This window comes from Tachyglossus aculeatus, chromosome 2, assembly GCF_015852505.1.
Source record: "Tachyglossus aculeatus isolate mTacAcu1 chromosome 2, mTacAcu1.pri, whole genome shotgun sequence".
Lineage (NCBI taxonomy): Eukaryota > Metazoa > Chordata > Mammalia > Monotremata > Tachyglossidae > Tachyglossus > Tachyglossus aculeatus.
The window spans coordinates 107,726,592-107,750,124 of record NC_052067.1 but is presented as its reverse complement, the minus strand read 5'-3'; the positions used below and the strand labels follow the sequence as shown (position 1 = coordinate 107,750,124).

General features: G+C 44.5%; 1 protein-coding gene across 2 annotated transcripts in view; it reads left to right on the top strand.

Moving 5' to 3' along the window:
- Positions 1-23,533, top strand: part of WBP4 (WW domain binding protein 4) — a 45,298-nt gene that overhangs the window by 12,707 nt on the left and 9,058 nt on the right. The window contains exons 3-7 of one of the 2 annotated variants that reach the window (XM_038741029.1): positions 6,282-6,344; positions 6,429-6,552; positions 9,012-9,215; positions 16,358-16,404; positions 18,870-18,945. In XM_038741029.1, coding sequence (XP_038596957.1) covers positions 6,282-6,344; positions 6,429-6,552; positions 9,012-9,215; positions 16,358-16,404; positions 18,870-18,945 — 514 coding nt within the window. Of the gene's footprint in view, positions 1-6,281; positions 6,345-6,428; positions 6,553-9,008; positions 9,216-16,357; positions 16,405-18,869; positions 18,946-23,533 lie in introns of both variants that reach the window. The other variant, XM_038741019.1, reaches the window with a different exon arrangement.

Here is a 23,533-nt window from a genome sequence, read left to right as displayed (position 1 = left end):
GGAATTGTTCATTATTAACATGTCCAGAATTAACTTCTTCTATTGTTTCGGTAAGATGCCCCATATATTCCATGTTTCATTCAGAATGTGGTGGGAAATTTAATTAGCTTACTTACCAAATTTTCAGGCTACAGTTATTTGCTGTATAAATCCATAATGTGTTCTGGCAAAACCCCATATTTTCCACACTCGTTTTAATGGAAAATTTAATTAGCTTACCAAATTTTCAGTCTACAGTTATTTGCTGTATAAATCCATAGTGTGTTCTGGCAAAACCCCATGTTTTCCACACTCGTTTTAATGGGAAATAAGGAGTTAAGGGAGAGGTAGTTCAGAAACAATTGAAATAGTTCCTGATTTCTGGCCCACTGAGAGAAATCACAAAGACTGTAGAGTAGAAAAAAGTATTACAGAGAAGCAGGGTGGCCTAGTGGAAAGAACATTAGGCCTGGGAGCCAGAGGACCTGGGTTCTAACCCCAGCCTGCCACTTATCTGCTGTGAGACCTTGGGCAAATCATTTAACTTCTCTGTGCCTCAGTTTCCTCATCTGTAAATGGGAATACAATACCTGTTCTCCCATCTGCTAAACTATGACCTCCTGTGGCACAGAGACCATTTTCCCACTAATTACTGTGTGTCTACCTCAGCACCTTAATACAGTGCTCTGTGTATATATCTGTAATTTATTTATGTATATTAATATCTGTGTCCCCCTCTAGACTGTGAGGTCATTGTGGGCAGGGAATGTGTCGATTTATTGTAGTGTTGTACTCTCCCAATAGCTAAGTACACTGCTTCTATTCATCATTTAATAGAATTAAAGCTATATGCACATCATTAACAAAATAAATAGAATAGTAAATATGTACAAGTAAAATAGAGAAATAAATGTGTGCAAATATATACAAGTGCTGTGGGGAGAGGAAGGAGGTAGGGCGGCGGAGATGGGGAGGAGGAGTTCTCTCCCAAGCGCTTCCCTGGGCCTCAGTTCCCTCCTCTGTATAATGGGGATTGAGGCTGTGAGCCCCACATGGGACAGGGACTGCGTCCCACCCAACTTGCCGGTATCCACCCCAGCGCTTAGTACAGTGCCTGCCATTCATTCATTCAATCATATTTACTGTGTGCTTACTGCGTGCAGAGCACTGGACTAAGCACCTGGGAAGTACAAATCGGCAACACTTTCATTTATTCATTCAATCCTATTTATTGCGCGCTTACTGTGCAAAGCACTGGACTAAGCGTTTGGGAAGTACAAATTGGCGACATATAGAGACGGTCCCTACCCAACAACGGGCTCACAGTCTAGAAGAGGGAGACAGACAACAAAACAAAACATGTGGACAGGTGCTCAGAATAAATAGAATAAATAGAATTAAAGCTAAGTGCACATCATTAACAAAATAAATGCAATAGTGAATATGTACAAGTAAAATAAATAGAGTAATAAATCTGTACAGAATTTACATCACTTCTCTGTGCATCAGTTCATTCATTCATTCAATCGTATTTATTGAGCGCTTACTGTGTGCAGAGCACTGTACTAAGCGCTTGGGAAGTACAAGCTGGCAACATATAGAGACGGTCCGTACCCAACAACGGGCTCACGGTTTAGAACGGGGAGACAGACAACAAAACAAACCATGTGGACAGGTGTCAAGTCGTCCGAACAAATAGAATTAAAGCTAGATGCACATCATTAACAAAATAAATAGAATAGTAAATATGTACAAGTAAAATAAATGGAATAATAAATCTGTACACTTGTGTATTGAGCACTTACTGTGTGCAGAGCACTGTACTAAGTACTGTACTGTACTAAGCACCTGAGAGAGTACAAGGTAACAGTTGGTAGACAAATTCCCTGCCACTGCAAGTCAGTGGAATTTGAGTGCTTACTATATGTAGAGAACTGTACTGAGAATGACCTGATTATCTTCTATCTACCCCAGCTCATAGGACAGTGCTCGGCACACAGTAAGCACTTAACAAATACCACAATCATATTAGTAATTATTATGTTTTATCGTTCTTCCATCAAATCTGGAAATAAACAATAGAACAGTGCGTGACACATTAGTAAACGCTTAACAAATACCATTACTATTATTATAATGAAAGATATGTTAAAAACAGAAATGAAGGCATCTTTACATCATATCCACGTGCCTACTTCGAAAGGTAAACACCATGTGGGAACTTGGGTCATCCAGTAGTTTGCAGTCATATGCCCGTGGGCGTTATGGGATGCTGTACAAAGCAGGTTCATCCTGTCTTTAAAGGTGGCAAGGTGGGTCTGATTAAAACGTACCTCCTTGGGTACATCAATGAATTAATCAATCATATTTATTGAGCGCTTACTGTGTGCAGAGCACTGTACTAAGCGCTTGGGAAGTACAAGTTGGCAACATAAAGAGACAGTCCCTACCCAACAGTGGGCTCACAGTCTAAAAGGGGGAGATGGAGAACAAAACCAAACATACTAACAAAATAAAATAAATAGAATAGATATGTACGAGTAAAATAAATAAGTAAATAAATAGAGTAATAAATATGTACAAACATATGGGTACATCCACGTTGCTGCCCAAGGGAAACGGTGACCTGCCCTGATTTATAGAGATATATAGCTCTGTAAATAGATAGCATTTTTACTAGATTTTTAAATAGGAGCTTGAATTCCATTAATATAGCAGCCCCTAAATGCCTGCTTCAGGAGTCAGTGGTACATATTGAGCACTAACTGTGTGAAGAGCACTGAATTTAACCTTTGGGAGAGTACACTACAGCAGAGTTGGTTTACACATTCCCTGCCCCAACCCAGCTTGCAGTCTAGAGGGGGTGATGGATATTAAAATAAATTACAGATATGTACATAAGTGCTGTGGGGCTGAGAGGGGGTGAATAATCTAATCCCCAGCTCCATCACTTGTCTGCTGTGTGACCTTGGACAAGTCACTTCTCTGTGCCTCAGTTCCCTCATCTGTAAAATGGGGAATAAGACTGTGAGCCCCAAGTGGGACAACCTGATTACCTTGTATCTAGGCTAGAGCTTATACCAGTGCTTGGCACATAGTGAGCGCTTAACAAATACCATTATTATTATTATTATTGTTATATCATGTGCTTGGACAAGTCACTTAACTTCTCTGTGCCTCAGTTCCCTCATCTGTAAAACGAGGAATAAGACTGTGAGCCCCAAATGGGACAACCTGATTGCCTTGTATCTATGCTAGAGCTTATACCAGTGCTTGGCACATAGTGAGTGCTTAACAAATACCATTATTATTATTATTATTATTGTTATATCATGTGCTTAAAGGGTACAGATCCAAGTGCATAGGTGACGCAGAAGGAAGAGGGAGGAGGGGGAATGAGGGCTTAGTTGGGAAAGGCCTTTTGGGGGAGATGCTTTAATAAGTCTTTATATATCTTTGGCAGTAAGAGCATTTTGGGCAAGGAACATACCAAGTCTGTATTGTACTCTCCCAAGAGCTTAGTGTAGTACTCTGCACACAGTAAGCGCCCAATAAATCCGATTGACTGATCTGCCATGCTGAAGCCACATTTCCCCCCAGAAGCACAGTTAATCAATCAGTCGTGTTCACTGAGTGCTTATTTTGTTCAGAGCACTCTACTAAGTGCTTGGGAAAGTACAAAACAGTTGGTAGACAAGATCCTTGCCCTCAAGAGTTTGCTGTCCAGCAAGGGAGACAGGCAATAAAATAAATTTCAGGCAAAGGAGGCAAAGAAGTATAAGGGTATTTTACATAAGTGTAGTGGGGATGGGGTGAGTTCCTAAGGGCTTAGCCTGTGGGAATAAGTACACGGGTGTGGTGGTAGGGAGGGAAACTAGGGTGGGAGAATTAGAAATTAGGAAAGACTTCCTGGAGGAGGTATGACTTTGGTAGGGATCTGAAGTTGGGGAGAGAGCTGATCAGCGTGGCAGCGAAACAGCGTGACTCAGTGGAAAGAGCATGGGCTTTGGAGTGAGAAGTCAGGGGTTCACATCCCAGTTTCACCAATTGTCAGCTGTGTGACTTTGGGCAAGTCACTTAACTTCCCTGTGCCTCAGTTCCCTCATCTGTAAAATGGGGATTAAGACTGTGAGCCCCCCGTGGGACAACCTGATCACCTTGTATCCCCCCAGCACTTAGAACAGTGCTTTGCACATAATAAGCACTTAACAAATACCATCATTATTATCATCCATTGGATATGTAGGGGAAGAGAGTTGCAGGCAGGATGGGGGACATTCATTCATTCATTCAGTCGTATTTATTGAGCGCTTACTGTGTGCAGAGCACTGTACTAAGCGCTTGGGAAGTACAAGTTGGCAACATATAGAGACGGTCCCTACCCAACAGTGGGCTCACAGTCTAGAAATGAGCAAGGAGTCCGAGTGGCTGGTGAGTGGAGTGAGAGACTGTAAGTAGGTTGGTATTAGTGGAACCAAGTGTGCAGGCTGAGTTGTAGTGGGAGAGAATAAGGGGGAAAGAACTGATTGACTACCTTGAATCCAGTGGTAAGAAGTTTCTGCTTGATGTGGAGATGGATGGGCAATCACTGGAAGTACTTGAGGACTGGGAAGACGTGCACAAAAGGACTTTAGAAAAATGATACGGGTAGCAGAGTGAAGTATGAACCAGAAAGAGAGGAAAGGCCGAAGACAGGGAGGTCAGAGAGGAAGCCGATGCGCTAGTCAAGAAGGTTTGTGACAGTTAACTATATTCTTCAGTAGTCAGTCTAAAAGGACTTTGGTAGAATGTGCCACAATGCCAAACTGTGAGATGCCACCATAATTACCAAAGTCTGAAACATTCACCTTTCTTCTTGAAGACGTCGATGGTGGCATCTTTAAGGTCCAGTACACTCTTCTCCATGATGTAAATGTTTGTACAAGTGCTTAAGCAACTTACCTCCTTAAGGACTGAAGGTCTCAGCACACATGCTAACAAGTTCGGGTGTTTTGCCATTTTTTCTTGGCTCTGCCATGTCAACTTCCTCAACAATTCGAATGAGGGTCACACCTTCATACATGGGTAGATTATCCATCCTTTGTCGAACCTCATCTTCAATAATAATAATAAGAAGATGTGTTAAAGAGATCTTGGAAACGTCACCTCTGCAGAATTCCCTCATTGACTCTGAGCCCTGTGTGGATTAGGGATTATTTTCAATCTGATACTCTGGTATCTACCCCAGCATTTAGCACAGTGCTTGGCAGCTAGTAAGTGCTTGATAAATCCCGGAACTGTTATTGTTCAGTATAGAAATCATTGATTTGGTGGGGGCCTGCATAGCCTTAGATCTCTTCAGCCCTGGTATTCCATCACTTATCACTGGTGTTTCTTAACTTAATTTGCCTACTGCTACACCGCTTCCAGAAGGCTTTCTTGTCGAGATCGTGAAGGGCTGCAAGACATTGTTGCCGCCTCTTTTTTTGATTTGCTGCATTTAGTCCTCCCTTGTGCTGTTTTTAGTAGAGTGGTTTTGGTGATTTCAACTACTCATGCTAACCAATCACCATGTTAAGTGACTGCTTGATAGAAATACCCATGCACCACTTATGTTGGCTCTTTATAAACTGGGTTCTTTATTGTAGTAGAGCTCCTGTGATGTTGCTGCAGAGGTTCTCTTAACATTAAGTCTCTAACCTTGTGTGGGCAGGGAATGTGTCTACCAACTCCTTTGGATTGTACTCTTATTAAGCTTGGTAGTGCTTAATTCAGTCCTCTGCGCACAGCACTCAACAAATACCATTCATTAAGCCTGATTGCTGTTTTAGATGCCTTCAAGCTCAAAATAGCAGAGGATTTGAACTGGCATTAGGTCTCCTAGGCCGTAAAACCCTTGTGGGCAGGAAGCATAGCCTGTAGATTATGAGCTCCTTGTAGGCAGGGAACGTGTCGGCCACGTCTCTTGGTTTGTTCTCTCCCAAACACTTAGGACAGTGTTCTGCACACAATAAACGCTCAGTAAAGAACATCGTGTGATATTGTCTAAATTGAAAGCATCAAGTCTTTTCCTTCCTTTGCGTGTTCCACAAAGGCCTGCAATAGGCCCTCAGTAAGTACTATTGAAAAGTGAGTGAGGAACTAAAAAATAACATGCTTCTCTACTTCCTGGCACCCTTTTTTTGTCTTAAAAGTATTGTTTTCATTTAAGATCAATTTTGTGCTTTTTTATCTTTCCCTTCTCACATTGACCTCCTCCCCTTGCCCTTGAGATGATTATATTTTGTAATTTATTTGCCTGTTGTTGCTTTTTTCTTTTCAAGAGTGTTGAATTCCATGAACGAGGAAAGAACCATAAGGAAAATGTTGCAAAGAGGATCAGTGAGGTAATTTGGGTTTTTTTGTGGTTTCTCTAAGCTATGTAAATTTTAGTCTTTTGCCTCTCTTTGACCCCTTTTTTTTTTTCTTAGATTAAACAGAAAAGCCTGGAAAAGGCAAAAGAAGAAGAAAAAGCATCAAAAGAGTTTGCAGCTATGGAGGCCGCTGCTCTGAAAGCATACCAGGAGGATTTGAAAAGGCTTGGAATCGATTCAGGTAGAAAAGTGTGCCAACATGCTTTCAAAGTAGCATCAGAGAGAATGGTGAACAGGCCCTTGTTGTTTCCAGGGTGGAGTTCCCTAGTGGGGGTTAGACACGAAGGAAACGCCCTCGATATTTTTCTTGGGGAGGTTCGTCCAAGGGAGCCACCAGGGCTTTCCCAGCCACTCTTTGTTTTACAACTTCTGTCTCCATCTCGTAACCCCCCTGTGCAGCAGGGGCTGCCCTGCTGCCTGCACAGGTGCCTTCAAGGAATCCAGCTGTTTCGCACATGAACTCGCCTAGGCCCAAAAATGTGTTTCTGGGATGCTGAAGTCACCCGTTTGACTTCGATGAACATGGATTCATTCATTCAGTCGTATTTATTGAGCACTTACTGTGTGCAGAGGACTGTACTAAGCGCTTGGGTAGTACAAATCGGCAACATATAGAGACGGTCCGTACCCAACAACGGGCTCACAGTCTAGACTCTTCCCCAGTGGTTAGTACAGGGCTTGGCACCTAGTAAACACGTAACAAATACAACAATTATTATTGTTTGGAGAAGCTACTCTTGGTAATTGCAAATAACTAGAAGCAGCGTGACCTTGTGGAAAGAGCACAGGCCCTGGAGACAGGACCGGGGTTCTAGACTGTGAGCCCGTTGTTGGGTAGGGACCGTCTCTATATGTTGCCGACTTGTACTTCCCAAGTGCTTAGTACAGTGCTGTGCACATAGTAAGCGCTCAATAAATGCGATTGAATGAATAATCCTGGCTCTGCTGATTGCTTGCTGGGTCAAGTCACTTAACATCTCTGGGCCTCTGTTTTCTCAACTGTAAAAATTGAGGGTTCAGTACCTGTTCTCCCTCCTGCGTAGATTGTGAGGCCCATGTCGGAACGGGTACTGTGGTCCAACCTGATTAACTTGTAATAATAAATAAATAATAATAATGGTATTTGTTAAGTGCTTACTGTGGGCCAAGCACTGTTCTAAACACTGGGTAGTTACAAGGTAATCAGGTTGTCCCACATGGGGCTCACAGTCTTAATTCCCATTTTGCAGATGAGGTAACTGAAGCACAGAGAAGTTAAGTGGCTTGCGTAAGGTCACACAGCAGACAGGTGGTGTAGCTAAGATTAGAACCCATGTCCTCTGACTCCCAAGCCTGTGCTCTTTCCACTAAGCCCCCAGTGCTTAGAACAGTGCTTGACGCATAGTAAGCACTTAGGTATCATAAGAAAAGTTTTCTCTCTTCTGCTGCCAAAGTGAATTAGTAGGTAGTGGTCATAAGAAAAAACATACTACTCACTAGTCACTGTACAGTCTCTACCCCGGAGAAGCAGCTTGGCTCAGTGGAAAGAGCACGGGCTTTGGAGTCAGGGGTCATGGGTTCAAATCCCAGCTCTGCCAATTGTCAGCTGTGGGACTTTGGGCAATCACTTAACTTCTCTGGGCCTCAGTTACCTCATCTGTAAAATGGGGATTAAGATTGTGAGCCCCACATGGGACAACCTGATCACCTTGTATCCTCCCCAGCGCTTAGAACAGTGCTTTGCACATAGTAAGCGCTTAACAAATACCAAAATTATTATTATTATTATTACCCTCACCAATTCTGAAGTTCCTTTATCTAACCACAACCTCCTCACCTGCCTTTTCTCCCACATACCTCCTCCACATAAATCTGTCCTGTTCCCCCAGAGAGAACTCCAATCTTATGACCCCATCCAACTGTCTCAAGTTATCTTACCGCATTTAGCCTCCAAACCCACACTACCTTCCCTTGATGACAAAATTGATGCCCTCAACACCACCCTCTCTACTAAACTCTCTCGCTCCCCAACCCTTCGTCGTCTTCCCTGACTGAGCCTTCTTTTCCTCTTTCCCTTCTGCTTTGTCCTGATTTGCTCCCTTTATTTACCACCCCCCGACCCAGCCCCACATCACTTATGTATATATTTGTCACTTATTTATATTAATGTCTGTCTCCCCTCTAGAGTGTAAGCTCATTGTAGGCAGGGAATGGGTCCATTATATTGTTGTGTTGTACTCTCCCAAGCATTCAGTACATTGTTCTGCACACAGCACTTAATAATTATGGATGATTGATTGAGCATACATCTCGCCAGGGTGCTTTATTATTTGAAAGTGATAGAAGAAAAGGAGAGCAGCACCCTCTCCGCGACCCCTGGCTAGCCGTCATTACTTCTGGAAGAGTCTGGGAACCCTGTTGACCCAGAAGTTTTTGCCCTGTCACCTCCTCCAAGCCTCAGGCCAAAGTACATACCGTAACATTTCTTTCCTGTTAACTTACTGTCATCGTCTTGGAGGAAGCAGCTTCAACATTGAGTTTCCCAATCGAGAGAGCCAGATCAATTCTCCTGGCTTTTACCCCCTGGAAAGAAAGGATTTGACCAGTGTTAAATGTGTTTGATTGGTGATTCTTTTTTTTCCTCCCTTTCCTTTTCAGAAGAAATTACAACACCTAGCATAACACCAGTAGCAACCCGCACCGTAGCAACCCACACCACCTCACCCAGCACAGCACCAAGTCAGCCAAAAGAAAAGAAAAAGAAGAAAAAAGGCCCCTCCAATAAGCCATCGGTTGGAGCTCATCAGTGGATAGAAGGCATGTCCTCCCAGGGCTACCATTATTACTACAATACCGTAACAGGAGGTAAGTAAATCAATAATAATAATAACAATAATGAAGACATTTATTAAGCGCTTACTATGTGCAAAGCACTGTTCTAAGCGCTGGGGAGGTTACAAGGTGATCAGGTTGTCCCACAGGGGGCTCACAGTCTTAATCCCCATTTTACAGATGAGGTAACTGAGGCACAGAGAAGTGAAGTGACTTGCCTAAGTCACACAGCTGACAATTGCCAGAGCCGGGATATGAACCCATGACCTCTGGCTCCAAAGCCCGTGCTCTTTCCACTGAGCCACGCTGCTTCTCTAATCAAGCCTAGAGATAGTTCAGGGCAATCAATAATCAATGGTAATCTCTAGCTTTTTGTTCTTTTGGAAGAAAAGGCGAGTAGACAGTTACTTAGCCTCCGGTAAAACCCTGAGCTCTGAATTTATCCAGTGTATACTAGTCTGATCCTTACTGGCATTGAGGGGTTTAGGTTGAGAGAGCAAGGGTTGACCACTTAAGTATCTGACAAGAAAACTATGCAGGCTCTTCAACATCCCAGAGACTCTGTAATGAGAATAATAAGCTTGAAAGAGAACTTCTAGTTCTCTTTGCTCAAAGGCTGTGGTTCTTCAGGGACCGTCTTGTACTTCTCATTTCCTCCTGGCTGTAGGAAAAATCTAAGGATGATAACACTGGGTCCGAATGTCAATGATTGTGTAAGGAGACTTGAAAATTCTAATCTGTGCCCAGATAGCATGTACTTTTCTCTGTCCTTCCCCTTTTTAGAGTCCTGCCATTACCTGTCATAAAACAAAATTATTTATTCGTAATTGCCTTCTTTTCTCAATACACCCCAAATGAAGATTCCATTTCAGCAAGGCCAGCTATTTGCGCTCTACCACCCCTCCATCCTTCAGTCATTCCAGCTTCCAAGATACCGCGTGTACTGTTAGTCGAACCTGGAACGCATCCTCCTCTGCCTTTCCATCACCCTTGTAACCCTGGACAGCCTTCAGAGATCACCTTCACCTTAAAAACTGTCCAGATCATTCTCCCCTGGCTTCAATCATTCCAGTAAACTTCTTTCCTCACCTCCCTCTCTCCTCCCCTCCCTGCCCTTCTTTTCTTCTTTTACATACATTACTTCTCTCGTGGTTGTTTTTGTTTGTTATGTTTAGGTCTCTACATCGTTTATAACCCATTTATACTGATAGGTATGATTTTATCTTTCTTTATATTATAAGCTCCGTGGAGGCAGGAAGTGCCTTCAGCTTTCCCTAGTAACCTGGGAAGCATTTAAAATTAGCCATCAGTATTTATTGAATGCCTACTGTGTGCAGATCACTGTATGTGTTTGGGGGTTTACAATAAAAGTAGAAGATATGGTCCCTGCCCTCAAGGAGTGTGTAATAATTGAGAAAGACAGGCAAATACAGATTGTATGCATAGAATGGGAACAAGAGGAAAATCTTAGTATAGCTGGTACCAACAAAAGTGAGCAAATAAGTGAAATAAATAAATTGATATTCATATAAATGCTAAGGGTGGCTGATGGGATGACATAACCAGGGAGGTGGGTATTCACCAAGAAAAGTCTCCTGAAAGTTGTAGCTTCTTTGGAGGGTTTTGAAAATGGGCAGGGATGGGTTTTAGGGGATTTGAGGGGGAAGGGACTCCTTAGCATGGGTAGAAAGGCACAATTAGTTGGACAGAAAAAATGGAGAATGACGTATCGTTAGTAAATTAGCTTAGCTTTAGAGGAATGAATAGGGTGAAGTGGAGTGTAGTGGGAGAAAGGACAAGCAAAGTAAGGAAGAGGTCTCAGGAGGAGATCCTTGAAGACAGTGATCAGGCCTTTCTGTTTAATGGGAAGGGAAACGGGCTTTGGAGGTTTTTGACAAATAATAGTAGTAGTGTGCACTGTCTTAAGCCCTTGGGAAAACAGAACTGATACATCCCGTCCACTAGAAGCTTACATTCTAATGGGGGAGGCAGACATTAGACTATTTACATGTAAAGTAAGCAAATTAAGTATTTGAATAAACAATTCAGGAACATATGAAAAAGTACTGAAGATGAGTAGAAGTAATTGTCTAAGTAATGGAGTTGGCTGTGGGTTTGTACAACTTGGTGTCCTGGAAAGGTGGGGTCTTAAGAGGGCACATAATAATAATAATAATAATTATATAATTATTATAACATTTATTAAGTGCTTACTATGTGCAAAGCACTGTTCTAAGCGCTGGGGAGGTTACAAGGTGATCAGGTTGTCCCACGGGGGGCTCACAGTCTTCATCCCCAGTGTGAATAGCACTGTGGTTTGTCAGATTTGGAGAGAAAAGTTGTGTAGTCCAGGGGAAGTGATGCATTCTGAACAGTATTTTAGGAAGACAGTCCTATCAGCAGAGCATGTGAGAGAAGGAGGAAAGCTGCAGACAAGAAATCAAGTAAGGAGATGGGTAATCAGTGGTATTTATTAGTAAAGTGGAAGTGTTGGGTGGTGATGACAGTAGTAGTAATAATATTTTTTAAGTGCTTACTGTGGGCAAAGCATTGTACCAAGTGTTGGGAAAAAATACACAGTTGGGAATTATTTGCAGTCCCTCTTCCTCAGAGCAGTCAAATCTAAAACTATAGAATGGGGAGGGGGATTGACAACAACAGATAGAGAGATGAAACAAGACACTAAGACAACAAAGACATGGATAAATATACAAAAGAAAAACAAAAATCCGTGGGGTACTGTGGTTAGAGGAGCAGAATTTCATCATCATTGTCAATGGAATTTATTGAGCGCTTAAGCACTAAAGCACTTGGGAGAGTGCAGTACAATAGAGTTGGTAGACACTTTCCCTGCCCACAAAGAGCTTACAGTCTAGAGGGGGAGACAGACAGTGTAAATAACTTGCGCTCGTCGAGGTTCAGAGTCCAACATTCACAACCCGGAGGTAGCCGTGGGCTCTGAGCCGGGCTGGAGGTGGCCATGAACCCATTCAAGAAGGTCTTCTACCTGCCATTTATCGAAACTTTCAACCGGGCGAAAGCCGAGATGAAGTCGGTGCATTTGCTCCTGCTGTTTAGGGGTTCCCAGATGACCAGTCGTGTTGAGGTTTGGGGTGAATTCTCCAGGAATGGTCCTGGAAAGTTTGCCCATCCATGCCCTTCTCAACAAGAGCTTCATCAGCAGCTGGTCCCTGGCCAAGGAGCTGGAGGAGCTGCAGAGCGACCCAGAAAATGAGGCCCACTGGGAGCTGACAGCCGTTGCAGCTGGAGAAGTACAGCTTCCCCGCAGAGGTGCCCGTCTGGTGATGGCTTGCGAACGGCATCGACACCGACCGCTTCTTGGCCGTGGAGAGTGACACGCAGAGCTTTGCCTCCACTTTGGAGGACCCAAACCACAGCCACCTAATGCAGTTCTAGTGAGAGGGGCTGCAGTGGGCTCACCCCTTCCGCCGGCCCTAAGCTCCTCTTGCGACCGAGAGGGAGCAGAGCCACTGTGGGGGAGCTGGGGTTTTCTGCGGCTCCGGCGGGACCTTTATGTACACGCCAGGGTATTCCCTGTGTGGGCTCTTACCGGGCCCGAGCTGTGCAGTTATTTTTCCTGACTGTGCCGGACGAGAAGACCCCAGTCCTGTCAGTGACTGATTTCTTTGATGGTCAAATCCAAATCCCAAAGGGATCAAGCTTGACGTCGGGGCAGCTGTGTCTCACAAGAGGGAAGGACCGCCTCAACAATGTCTCCTAGAAGCAGTGAGGCCCAGTGGAAAGAGCACAAACCTGGAGTCAGAGGACCGAGGTTCTAATCCCCGCTCTGCCAACTGCTTGTTGTGAGACCTTGAGCAAGTCACTTAACTTCTCTGTGCCCCGGTTACCTCATCTGTAAAATGGGGATTCAATACCTGTTCTCCTTCCTACTTAAGGCTAAGAGTTGCATGTGGGACAGCGACTGTGGCTGACCTGGTTATCTTGTCTGGTGTTTGGCACACAGCGCTTCACACATATTGCTTCATTCGATTGTATTGAGCGCTTCCTGTGTGCAAAGCACTGTACTAACTGCTTGGAAGAATACAGTATAACAAAAACAGACGCATTCCTGCCCAGAATGAGTGCACAGTCTAGAGGAGACAGACATTAATATACAATGCATAAATAAATTACAGATATATACACAGATATGTACATGCTGTGGGGGTGGGAGGGAGGATGAATGAAGGAGTGAGTAAGAATGGAGCAAAAGGGAGTGGGAGAAGAGAGGAGGGCTCAATCAGGGAAGGCTTCTTGGAGGAGATGTGCCTTCAATAAGGTTTTGAAGTGGGGGAGAGCAATTATCTGTCTGCTATGAGGAGGGAGGGCGTTCCAGGCCAGAGGTAGGATGTGGGCGAGAGTTCGGTGGCGAGATAGGCGAGACTGAGGTACAGTGAGAAATTAGCATTAGAGGAACAAAGTATACAGGCTGGGTTGAAGTAGGAGGGGGCAAGGTGATTGAGTACTTTAAAGCTAATGGCAAGGAGTTTTTATCTGATATGGAGGTGGACAGGAAACCACTGGAGTTTCTGGAGAAGTGGCGAAACATGGTCTGAATGTTTTTGAAGGAAAACGATTTGAGCAGCAGAATGAAGTATAGACTGAAATGGGGAGAGACAGAAGGCAGGGAGGTCAGCAAGGAGGCTGATAATAAGCAAGGTGGGATAGAAGTGTTTGCATTAAAGTGGTAATAGTTTGGACAGAGAGGAAGGGGCGGATTTTGGTGATGTTGTGAAGGTATCAAAATTACCATTAGCCTTCCCAAGATTTTGTTAAAGTACGCTGCAGCTGTTTTATCTTTCTCACCAGGGTGGCGCAGGGCAGGTTAGGATGGGGGCTCCTCGGTGACATGGAAGAGAGCTGGTGCCGATTCCCATGGAGGCAGCAGGGTTGTCCAGTAGAGGAGAATGCTGAGGGTCCTGGATGCTGTGATGGGAAGGTGGCGTGTGGTCTCTCAGGGGATTCCCTCAGCCACGGTGGAGATCGAGGCCAAGGGTTGGGCTGCTAAAGCTTAAGTCCCTGCAGCCTGGCATGGATAGGGTGTGTCAGGAGCAGGGGCCCTAGAAGTCACGTTGGGAGAGGGGCAGGGGTGGCAGGCTTCCTGTTTGAGAGAGAGGCTGCAGAGTGCTTCAGCAGCTTAAATCCCTGCGATCCTGGAGCCCCAGTTGTCATAATGAGAAGGCAGCTGGTCCCCAGTGGATTCGCTCAGCTGTCTGGTGGAGAGAGTGGACTGTAACATACGTTGGACCAGGGTGGTGACTGTGAGAATGGCGAGAAACGGGCCAACCTAGTAAATACCATGGAGAAAAAAATGGAAGAATTTAGTGATGGATTAAATATGGGGCGTGAGACAGAGGAGTTATACGTAAGGTCTCAAAGACTAGCACATGATGGGAAAGTTGGGAGGGGAGTAGGTATAAGAGGTGAGAAGCAGCATGGCTCAGTGGAAAGAGCATGGGCTTTGGAGTCAGAGGTCATGGGTTCGAATTCTGCTCCTCCACTTGTCAGCTATGTGACCTTGGGCAAGCCACTTAACTTCTCTGTGCCTCAGTTACCTCATCTGTAAAATGGGGCTTAAGACTGTGAGCCCCATGTGGGACAACCTGATCACCTTGTATTCCCCCAGCGCTTAGAACAGTGCTTCACACATAGTAAGCACTTAACAAATACCATCATTATTATTATTAAGATGAGTTCCATTTGGTGCATTTTTCATTTAAGGAGTTGGTGGGTCATCCACGTGGAGATTAAGTGCTTTAAAGGCAATGGAGAGGAGTTTTTGTTTGATACAGAGGTGGACAGGCAACCACTGGAGTTTCTGGAGAAGTGGGGAAACATGGTCTGAATGTTTTTGAAGGAAAAAGATTCAAGGAGCAGAATGGAGTATGGACTGAATGGAATGGAAGTGGGGAGAGACCGAAGGCAGGGACATCAGCAAGGAGATGTGTCAGAGGTACAGGACAATGCACGATTGCAAAGGCAGGTTAGAAATCGGCCTGTGAGGTAAATTTGGTGGTTGTCCATATCAAAGCGGTAGCTAAAGAATGAATATAGAGTTCATTGTGGGCAGGGAATGTGTCTGTTATATTGTACTCTCCCAAGTGCTTAGGACAGTGCTCTGCACGCAGTAAACCCTCAATAAATACAATTGATGGACTGAGAAGAGGTGAGGACCCTTGTGGGATAACCACAGATAAAAGGTGAAAGGGAGAAGAGGTGCTCGCAAAAGAGATCCAGAAGGAGTGGCCTGAGAGGAAGGAAGAGGCCCAAGAGAAACATTCTTTCTTTAAAAATCTGTCACCAGCTCCCTGCCCCCCACCCCCCGATTCTTAGATTGTGAACTCTTTGAGGTCCAGGGCCAGGTGTCATTCTCACCCATGTAATTTTTCACAGTGCTTTGCACACAGATGCTTGGCAAGATCTATCAATAGCAAGATACCATATCAGTATAAAGAAGGCTAGAGAGAGTTTTTAGGAAGAAGTGGTCGATTGAGAGGCAGCTGAAAGTTCAAGGAAGATTAGGTCAGAATAAGAATCCATTAGACTTGCCAAAAGGAAGTCATTGGAGTCTTTGGTAAACATGGTTTCAGAGTGAAGAGGGCCAAAGCTAGATGGCAGAAAAGAATTGTTGGAGAGGAAGCAAATGTCCTATGTGTACCCGTGCCCCTTGAAGAGCAGGGAGGCCAGGCAAAGAGGATGTGATGCATTTGAAAGAAGCCTTTTTGAATAAAGAGGAGATTTTGAGCGTGTGGGAAAACAACCGAGTAGAAGCCAAAACAGTGAGTCATTTTAAGATGGTAGTAAAGGAGGGGAGGAAGTTGTGAACAAGTGTTTTGGGGAGGTGAGAGAGGGTGGGGTCCATAGCAAAACAAATGTTGAAATGATTCCCCATTCGAATAGTATTACTACTCATCTGACGTTCTTTGGTTTTTTGCATTATGTTTGCTTTAGTCGGATGTCTTCCTGCAATAATTCCCTGCCTTCTGCTGTTGTTTATAATTGAGGTGGCACTCTGTCATCGCTCTGGGTTTTCACTTGTCATTGGCTGATAGACAACTATCTTGGTTGAATTTCGCCCGGGGCTCATATGATGTTTTGGGGAAAAGTTTTTAAAGAACAGAAAATTGTTCATTGAAATATATTTTTGTTTTAAGAATCTCGGTGGGATAAACCTGAAGGATTCCAAGGAACTTTCAGAAAGGTAATTGACCAATATGAGTTTTCTTATTTGATTTCATCCAGAAGAGTCTGGTTATGTAACTGATTTATAAACCACTGGTAAGCACTCTTATTTTATTTTTTTCATATATACATTAATGTCTGTCTCCCCTTCAAGACTGTAACCTCGTTGTGGGCAGGGAATCTATCTGTTGTTATTATTGTACTCTCCCGATCACTTAGTACAGTGCTCTGCACACAGTAAGCGCTCAGTAAATACGATTGATTGAATGAATGAATGAATGAAGGACTGTTTTGCTTGACCCCGTCCAGTTCTCTAAAGTCAGCATGCCCCATTTGGTCTCCAAATCCAGACTACCTTCTCTTGACATCCAAATCAACACCCTCAACACTACCTTCTCCACAGAACTTAACTCCCTCACCTCACCGGCCCTCCACCCACCTTGCACCGCTAACCCACAACCTCCACAGTGATCCCTCCACTGCTATGCTCCAGCTGCAGAGCACTTTCACCACTAACCCACAGCCTCCAAACATCAGGCTGATTTTGTCCAACTCAGATTTGTCCTCACCTTTAATTCTTCCCTCTTCTCTGCCAGGCAACAGTACTTATCCATCCTTACTTATCTCCATACCCATTGCCTGTCACAGCTGTTTCAGATGTTTAACTCCCTCCTCAAACACCTCCCCTATATGTCTTTCCCCCAGTGATCTGGCCATGTACTTTATTGCTAAAATTGAAACCATCAGGTATGATTTCCCTAAAATCTCCCTTGCTCCTATCCATTCCCTCCCTCCTCCTGCCCCTTCTTTGACTCCCATGTTTCCCAGCAGTATCTCAAGAGGAGATCTCCCATCTCCCATTGAAATCTAACCCCTCCACCTGCACCTCCAACCTCATCTCTTCACATCTTATCAAAACATTCATCCCCTCACATCTTCCCTCCTAGACCTCCACCTTCAGCCATTCACTTTACAGGGGCTGGCTCTTCCCTACTGTTCTTGCAAACAAGTTGTCTGTATCTGCTGCCTCCACTTCCTCTCCTCCTATTGTTTCCCTGATCCCCTCTAATCTGGCTTTGGCCCCTTTCACTACATGGAAGCTGCCCCCTCAGTGTCACCGGTGACCACCTTCTTGCCAAATCCAACAACCTCTCTTGACTTCCTAATCCTCCTGCCTTTGACACTCTGTACTACCTCCTTCTACTGGAAAAATTATCCAACCTTGGCTTCACTGACACTTTCCTCTACTGGTTCTCCCCCTAGCTCTCTGATCATTCCTTCTCAGTCTCTTTTTCAGGCTGCTCCTCTGCTTCCCACCCTTCAACAGTGGGAGTCCCTCAAAAGGCTCAGTTTTGGGTCCCCTTTTATTCTCCATCTACACCTACTGTCATAAGAACTCCTTCACTCCCATAGCTTCAACTCTTTTCTCTATGCGAATGATTCCCAAATCTACTTTTCCAGCTCCGACCTATATCCTACTCTGCATTCTTATATTTCATCCTGCCTTCAGGACATCGCTTATCTGGATGTCTCAGCAACACCTCAAACTAAACATGTTCTAAACAGAACTCTTTATCTTCCCACCCAAACCCTGTCCTCCCGTGGTCTTTTCTAAAAACAACACCACTATCCTCCCTATCTCACAGGCCCATAACCTTCCTTGACTCACCTCTTTCAACCCAAATCTTCAATCTGTCAGCAAATCCTGTCAGTTGCACCTTCACAACATTGTTAAAATCTGCCCTTTCCATCACCCAGACTGCTTCAGCGTAGCATTTATTCTATCCTGTCGTGATTACTGCATCAACCTTCTTGCTAGCTTCTCTGCTTCTGTATCTGCTGCCTGGATCCTTTTCCTAAAAAACGTTCAATTTCCCCACTCCTCAAGAACGTCCAGTGTTTGCCTGTCCAGCTCCGCATCCAACAGAAACTCCTAACCATTAGCTTTAAAGCACTCGATCACCTTGCCCCCTCTTAACTCACATCCCCGCTTCCAAAGTATCATTAAAATCCAAGAGGCCACACTCAATTAACCTTTATTTCCCCTACTCCCCCTCCCTTCTGTGTCACTTATGCACTTGGATCCGTACCCTTTAAGCACTAGATATTCTCCCAATTCTCAGCTCCAAGCATATGTATATATATATCTGTAATTTATTTTAATATCTGACTCCCCTTCTAGACTCTCTTGGGGGACCCAGAACAAGTCTACAAACTCTGTCATATTGCACTCTCCCAAGCGTTTAATAAGTTTGGGAGTAAGCGCTTGATAAATATCATTGATTGGTTAATCGTAACAGCAAATTTTCTTACAAATAAAGAAATATGCCTTCTCCCAAACTGTGTTGTTGTGTCAGTGGGCCGGGAATGTATCTGCCAACTCTGTTGTATTGTACTCTCCCAAGCGCTTAGTACAGTTCTCTCTACATAGTAATGTTCAATAAATACCATTGGTGATATCTTATGGTTTTTTTTTTTCATTAGAGAACAGACATGCCTCTGTGGGTGGAAAGTGTAAGTGAAGATGGCTACACATATTATTATAATACGGAAACAGGAGGTAAGAAATTGACTCATTTATTTTGAATTGGTATGAACCTCAAAGTGCTTATTGGATGGGAATGGGGTCGGATGCGCAGGTGGAGGAGGCGGATTTTGAGAGAAGGCAGGAGATCTCCTCTTGAGATACTGCTGGGAAGGATGGGAGATTTGAAGAAGGGACTGGAGAGGATCAGAAGAGATTTTAGGGAGATCGTACCTGATAGTTTCAATTTTCCTCAATAAAGTAGTTTTAGGGGCAAGGGATGAGGGAGGCGGCAGGACAAGGGGTTTGAGAAAGGAATTAAATGTCTGGAACAGTGGGTGAGGGCAATAGGCAAAGGTGTCAATAAGGATGGAGGAATAATTTTGTTGGGCAGAGTTAAAGCACACAAGAACAAACTTGAGGAGGACGAGGTTGACCTGTTAACTAGATTTCCGCCAGCAGTGCTCTGCAGCTCGTGTATAGGAGCGAAGGAGGCAGACTGTGGAGGCAATCCAGGGCTGTGACTTAGTGGTACGAGATTGATGCGTGGCTTAGTGGAAAGAGCAAGGGCTTGGGAGTCAGAGGTTGTGGGTTCTAATCCCAGCTCCGCCACTCGTCAGTTGTGTGACTTTGGGCAAGTCACTTCTCTGTGCCTCAGTTACCTCATCTGTAAAATGGGGAGCTGTGAGCCCCACATGAGAAAACCTGATTACCTTGTATCTACCCCAGTGCTTAGAACAGTGCTTGGTACATAGTAAGCACTTAACAAATACCATTATTATTATAGGGGAGCGAGAGAGTTGAGTTTAGTAATAATAATAATAATTTTGGTATTTGTTAAGCACCTACTGTGTGCACCACGTAATGTACTAAGCATTGGAGTGGATACAAGCAGATCAGGTTGGACGCAGTCTCCGTCCCACATAGGGCTCACAGTCTCAATCCCCATTTTACATATGAGGTAACTGTGGCGCAGAGAAGTGAAGTGACTTGCCTAAGGTCACACAGCAGATAAGTGGCACAGTCAGGATAAGAACCCATGACTTTCTGACTCCCAGTCTCATGCCCTATCCACTATTCCATGCTGCTAGAGAGGGTGGTATTGAGGGTGTCAATTTGGTTCATCAAGGAAAAGAAGTTTGGGTATGGAGACTAAATGGGGCATGGTGACTCCAGAAAGTCAGATGGGGGTCAAAAGATTGGAGGTCTCTGTTGGGGAACAGGACAGAATTTGGGGGAGGAGGTGTGTGGGAGAGAAGGCAGGTGAGGAAGCTGTGGTCAAATCGAGGGATTTCAAAGTTGGTGAGGGTAGAGGTTGTACAGTGACTAGAGATGGTATCAGAAGTGTGTCCATCTGTAATTTATTTATGTTAATGTCTGTCTCCCCCTCTAGATTGTAAGCTCGCTGTGGGCAGGGAATATGTGTTGTTGTGTTGAACTCTCCTAAGCACTTAATACAGTGCTCTGCACACAAGTGCTCAATGAACACGATGGATTGATTAATTGTCCAAGTTGGTGAGTGGGAGAGCTGGGTTGGAGCAGGAGGTCGATGAAGTTGAGGAGTGATAGAAAGTGGGTAGCCAGGAACATCTCTGTGGATATTGAAGTCCCCAGTGATCAGTGTAGAGATGGAGTAAGAGAAGGAATAGATCTGCGTACCTCTGAGCGTTTGCTTTGAGGCATTTCTTCAGTTCTCTTCCCTCTTCTCTTCTACCTCTACACCCCAGCTCACTCTCCTTGCTCCACTTAAGCTAACCTTGCTCACAGTGTCCTCTAGCTCCTTGCTCACACCCTTCCTCAACTTGGAACTCTCCCCCTTCAAACTACCATCCAAACTGTTACCGCGCTGATCCAAGCACTTATCCTATCCCACCTTAATTACTGTATCAGTCTCCTTGCTGACCTCCCTGCCCCCCCATCTCTCCCCACTCCAGTCCATACTTAACTCTGCTGCCCAGGTCATGTTTCAAAAAAAACCAAACCATTCAGTCCATGTTTCCTCACTCCTCAAGACCCTCCAGTGGTCGCACATCCACCTCTGAATTAAAAAGAAACCTACTCTGGGCTTTAAAGCACTCAATCACCTTGCCCCCTCCTACCTCGCCTTGCTACTCTCCTAAAACAACCCATCCCATACACTACGCTCCTCTAATGCCAACCTACTCACTGTACCTCGATTTTGTCTATGTCGCCGTCAGCCTCTCACCGACATCCTGTCTCTGGCCGGGAATGCCTTCCCTCTTCATATCTGACTGACAGTTACTCTCCCCACTTTCAAAGCCTTATTGAAGGCACAGCTCTTCCAAGAGGCCTTCCCTGACTAAGCCGTCTTTTCCTCTTCTCCCACTCACTTCTACGTCACCCTGACTTGCTCCCTGTATTCAGCCCCCGTCCCAGCCCCACAGCACTTCTATGTGTATTTGTAAATCTGTTTATTCATATTAATATCCCTCTTCCTTTATACTCTAAGCTTGTTGTGGGCAGGGAATGTGTCTATTATATTGTACTCTCCCAAACTCTTAGTAAAGCACTCTGCACACAGCACTCAGTAAATAAGAATGATTGATTTCTATCTGCCATTTTTACAGCTCTCCCTATGTTTAAAGCCATTTCTAAACCCTACCCCTTCTGGGACACTTTCTCCAATCAGATCATCTTCTCCCTCCATTATGCTTTCCCAACTACAAGCTCTGTGGTTTTGCTCCACCTTTACACTCATTCATTCATTCAATTGTATTTATTGAGCATTTACTGTGTGCAGAGCACTGTACTAAGCGCTTGGGAAGTACAAGTCAGCAACATATAGAGATGGTCCCTACCCAACAACGGGCTCACAGTCTAGACTACACTTAGTCACTCACTATTTCTCGCAGCACTGCAGTACATATCAATTTATGTATTCTACAATTTAACGACCGACTGTCATCTTTTATCTGAAATGTTGTTTGTGCCTGTCTCCCCTGGTAGATTTTAATTCACCGAAACGGGCATCATGGCTGCTATCTCAGTTGTGCTCTCCCAAGTGCTTAGTTCCGTACTCTCCATACAGTAGACATTTATATACCGTGGCTTGATTCTTATGTAAGAGCCGGAAGGGGATTTTTTTTCTCTGTCTTCCTTGTAGTAGTAATAGTATTTGTTGTTTACTGTGCGAAGAGCACTGTATGGAGTGCTGGAAAAGAATACACAACGGGAAGCAGACATGGTCCCCTGTTGATTAAAGAGGGACAAAAATCCAGTAGATGTCAGTGTAGTTCAGCTAATGAAAAAGAAAAATTTTCTCCATTAAAATTGACCAGCAATATTGAGTGCTTACTGTGGGCAGAGCAGTGTACTGAGCCCTATGGGAGAGTTCAGTACAATAGAGTTGGTAGGCACATTCCCTGCCCACAACAAGCTTACATCTAGAGGAAGTTTGTTGTTGTTTAGCTTAATGCTACTCCACTTTTCCTCTTTTCCTCATATGTTGCCAACTTGTACTTCCCAAGCGCTTAGTACAGTGCTCCGCACACAGCGCTCAATAAATACGATTGATTGATTGATTGATCTCCCACTCCCTTCCGCATCACCCTGACTCGCTCCCCTTGCTCTTCCCTCCCTCCCCACCCGAAAGCACTTATGTGTATATCTGTAGTTTTATTTCTGTTGATGCCTGTTTACTTGTATTGATATCCGTTTCCCCCCTCTAGACTGTCAGCTAGTTGTGGGCAGGGATTGTCTCTACTGCTGTGCTGTACTTTCCCAAGCAGTTAGTACAGTGCCCTGCATCATCATCATCATCATCAATCGTATTTATTGAGCGCTTACTGTGTGCAGAGCACTGTACTAAGCGCTTGGGAAGTACAAGTTGGCAACATATAGAGACAGTCCCTACCCAACAGTGGGCTCACAGTCTAAAAGGGGGAGACAGAGAACAAAACCAAACGTACCAACAAAATAAAATAAATAGAATAGATATGTACAAGTAAAATAAATAAATAAATAGAATAATAAATATGTACAAACATATATACATATATACAGGTGCTGTGGGGAAGGGAAGGAGGCAAGATGGGGGGATGGAGAGGGGGACGAGGAGGAGAGGAAGGAAGGGGCTCAGTCTGGGAAGGCCTCCTGGAGGAGGTGAGCTCTCAGTAGGGCCTTACTCTGCACACAGTAAGCGCTCAATAAATCTGATCAAATGAATGAATTCTGTGCTAAACTAGCAAGAAACCTGTGCTTCACATGCCAAGGACTATGCACAGAGAGGCTTGGGATGGGAGATAGGGAGCCAAAGAAACAGGGATGAAAAAGACAGGGAGACATGGAGAGGTAGGGAAAAGTGGAACTAGAGAGAAGCAGAAATACATAGTTTGTCCATTCAATTTCCTGGAAACACTGCGACATCCAAAATGCCTGGCTTGGGCTTCTTCCAGGGGCCTGTGGATTAACTGTTTGGCAGTGGCAGATTGGTGGGTGAAAGGGACGAGATATCAAGGGCTATTTTGTCCACGGTTCCCACTTCTCCCGGGGAGCAGGGTTTACAGTAGTTACAGGGTGCGTGGGAGTTACAATAAGCATGCGTCCTCTTGGGAGATACCCTTTTCAACCATTTGCCTCCTGGGTTCCATCTATGTGCCAGTCA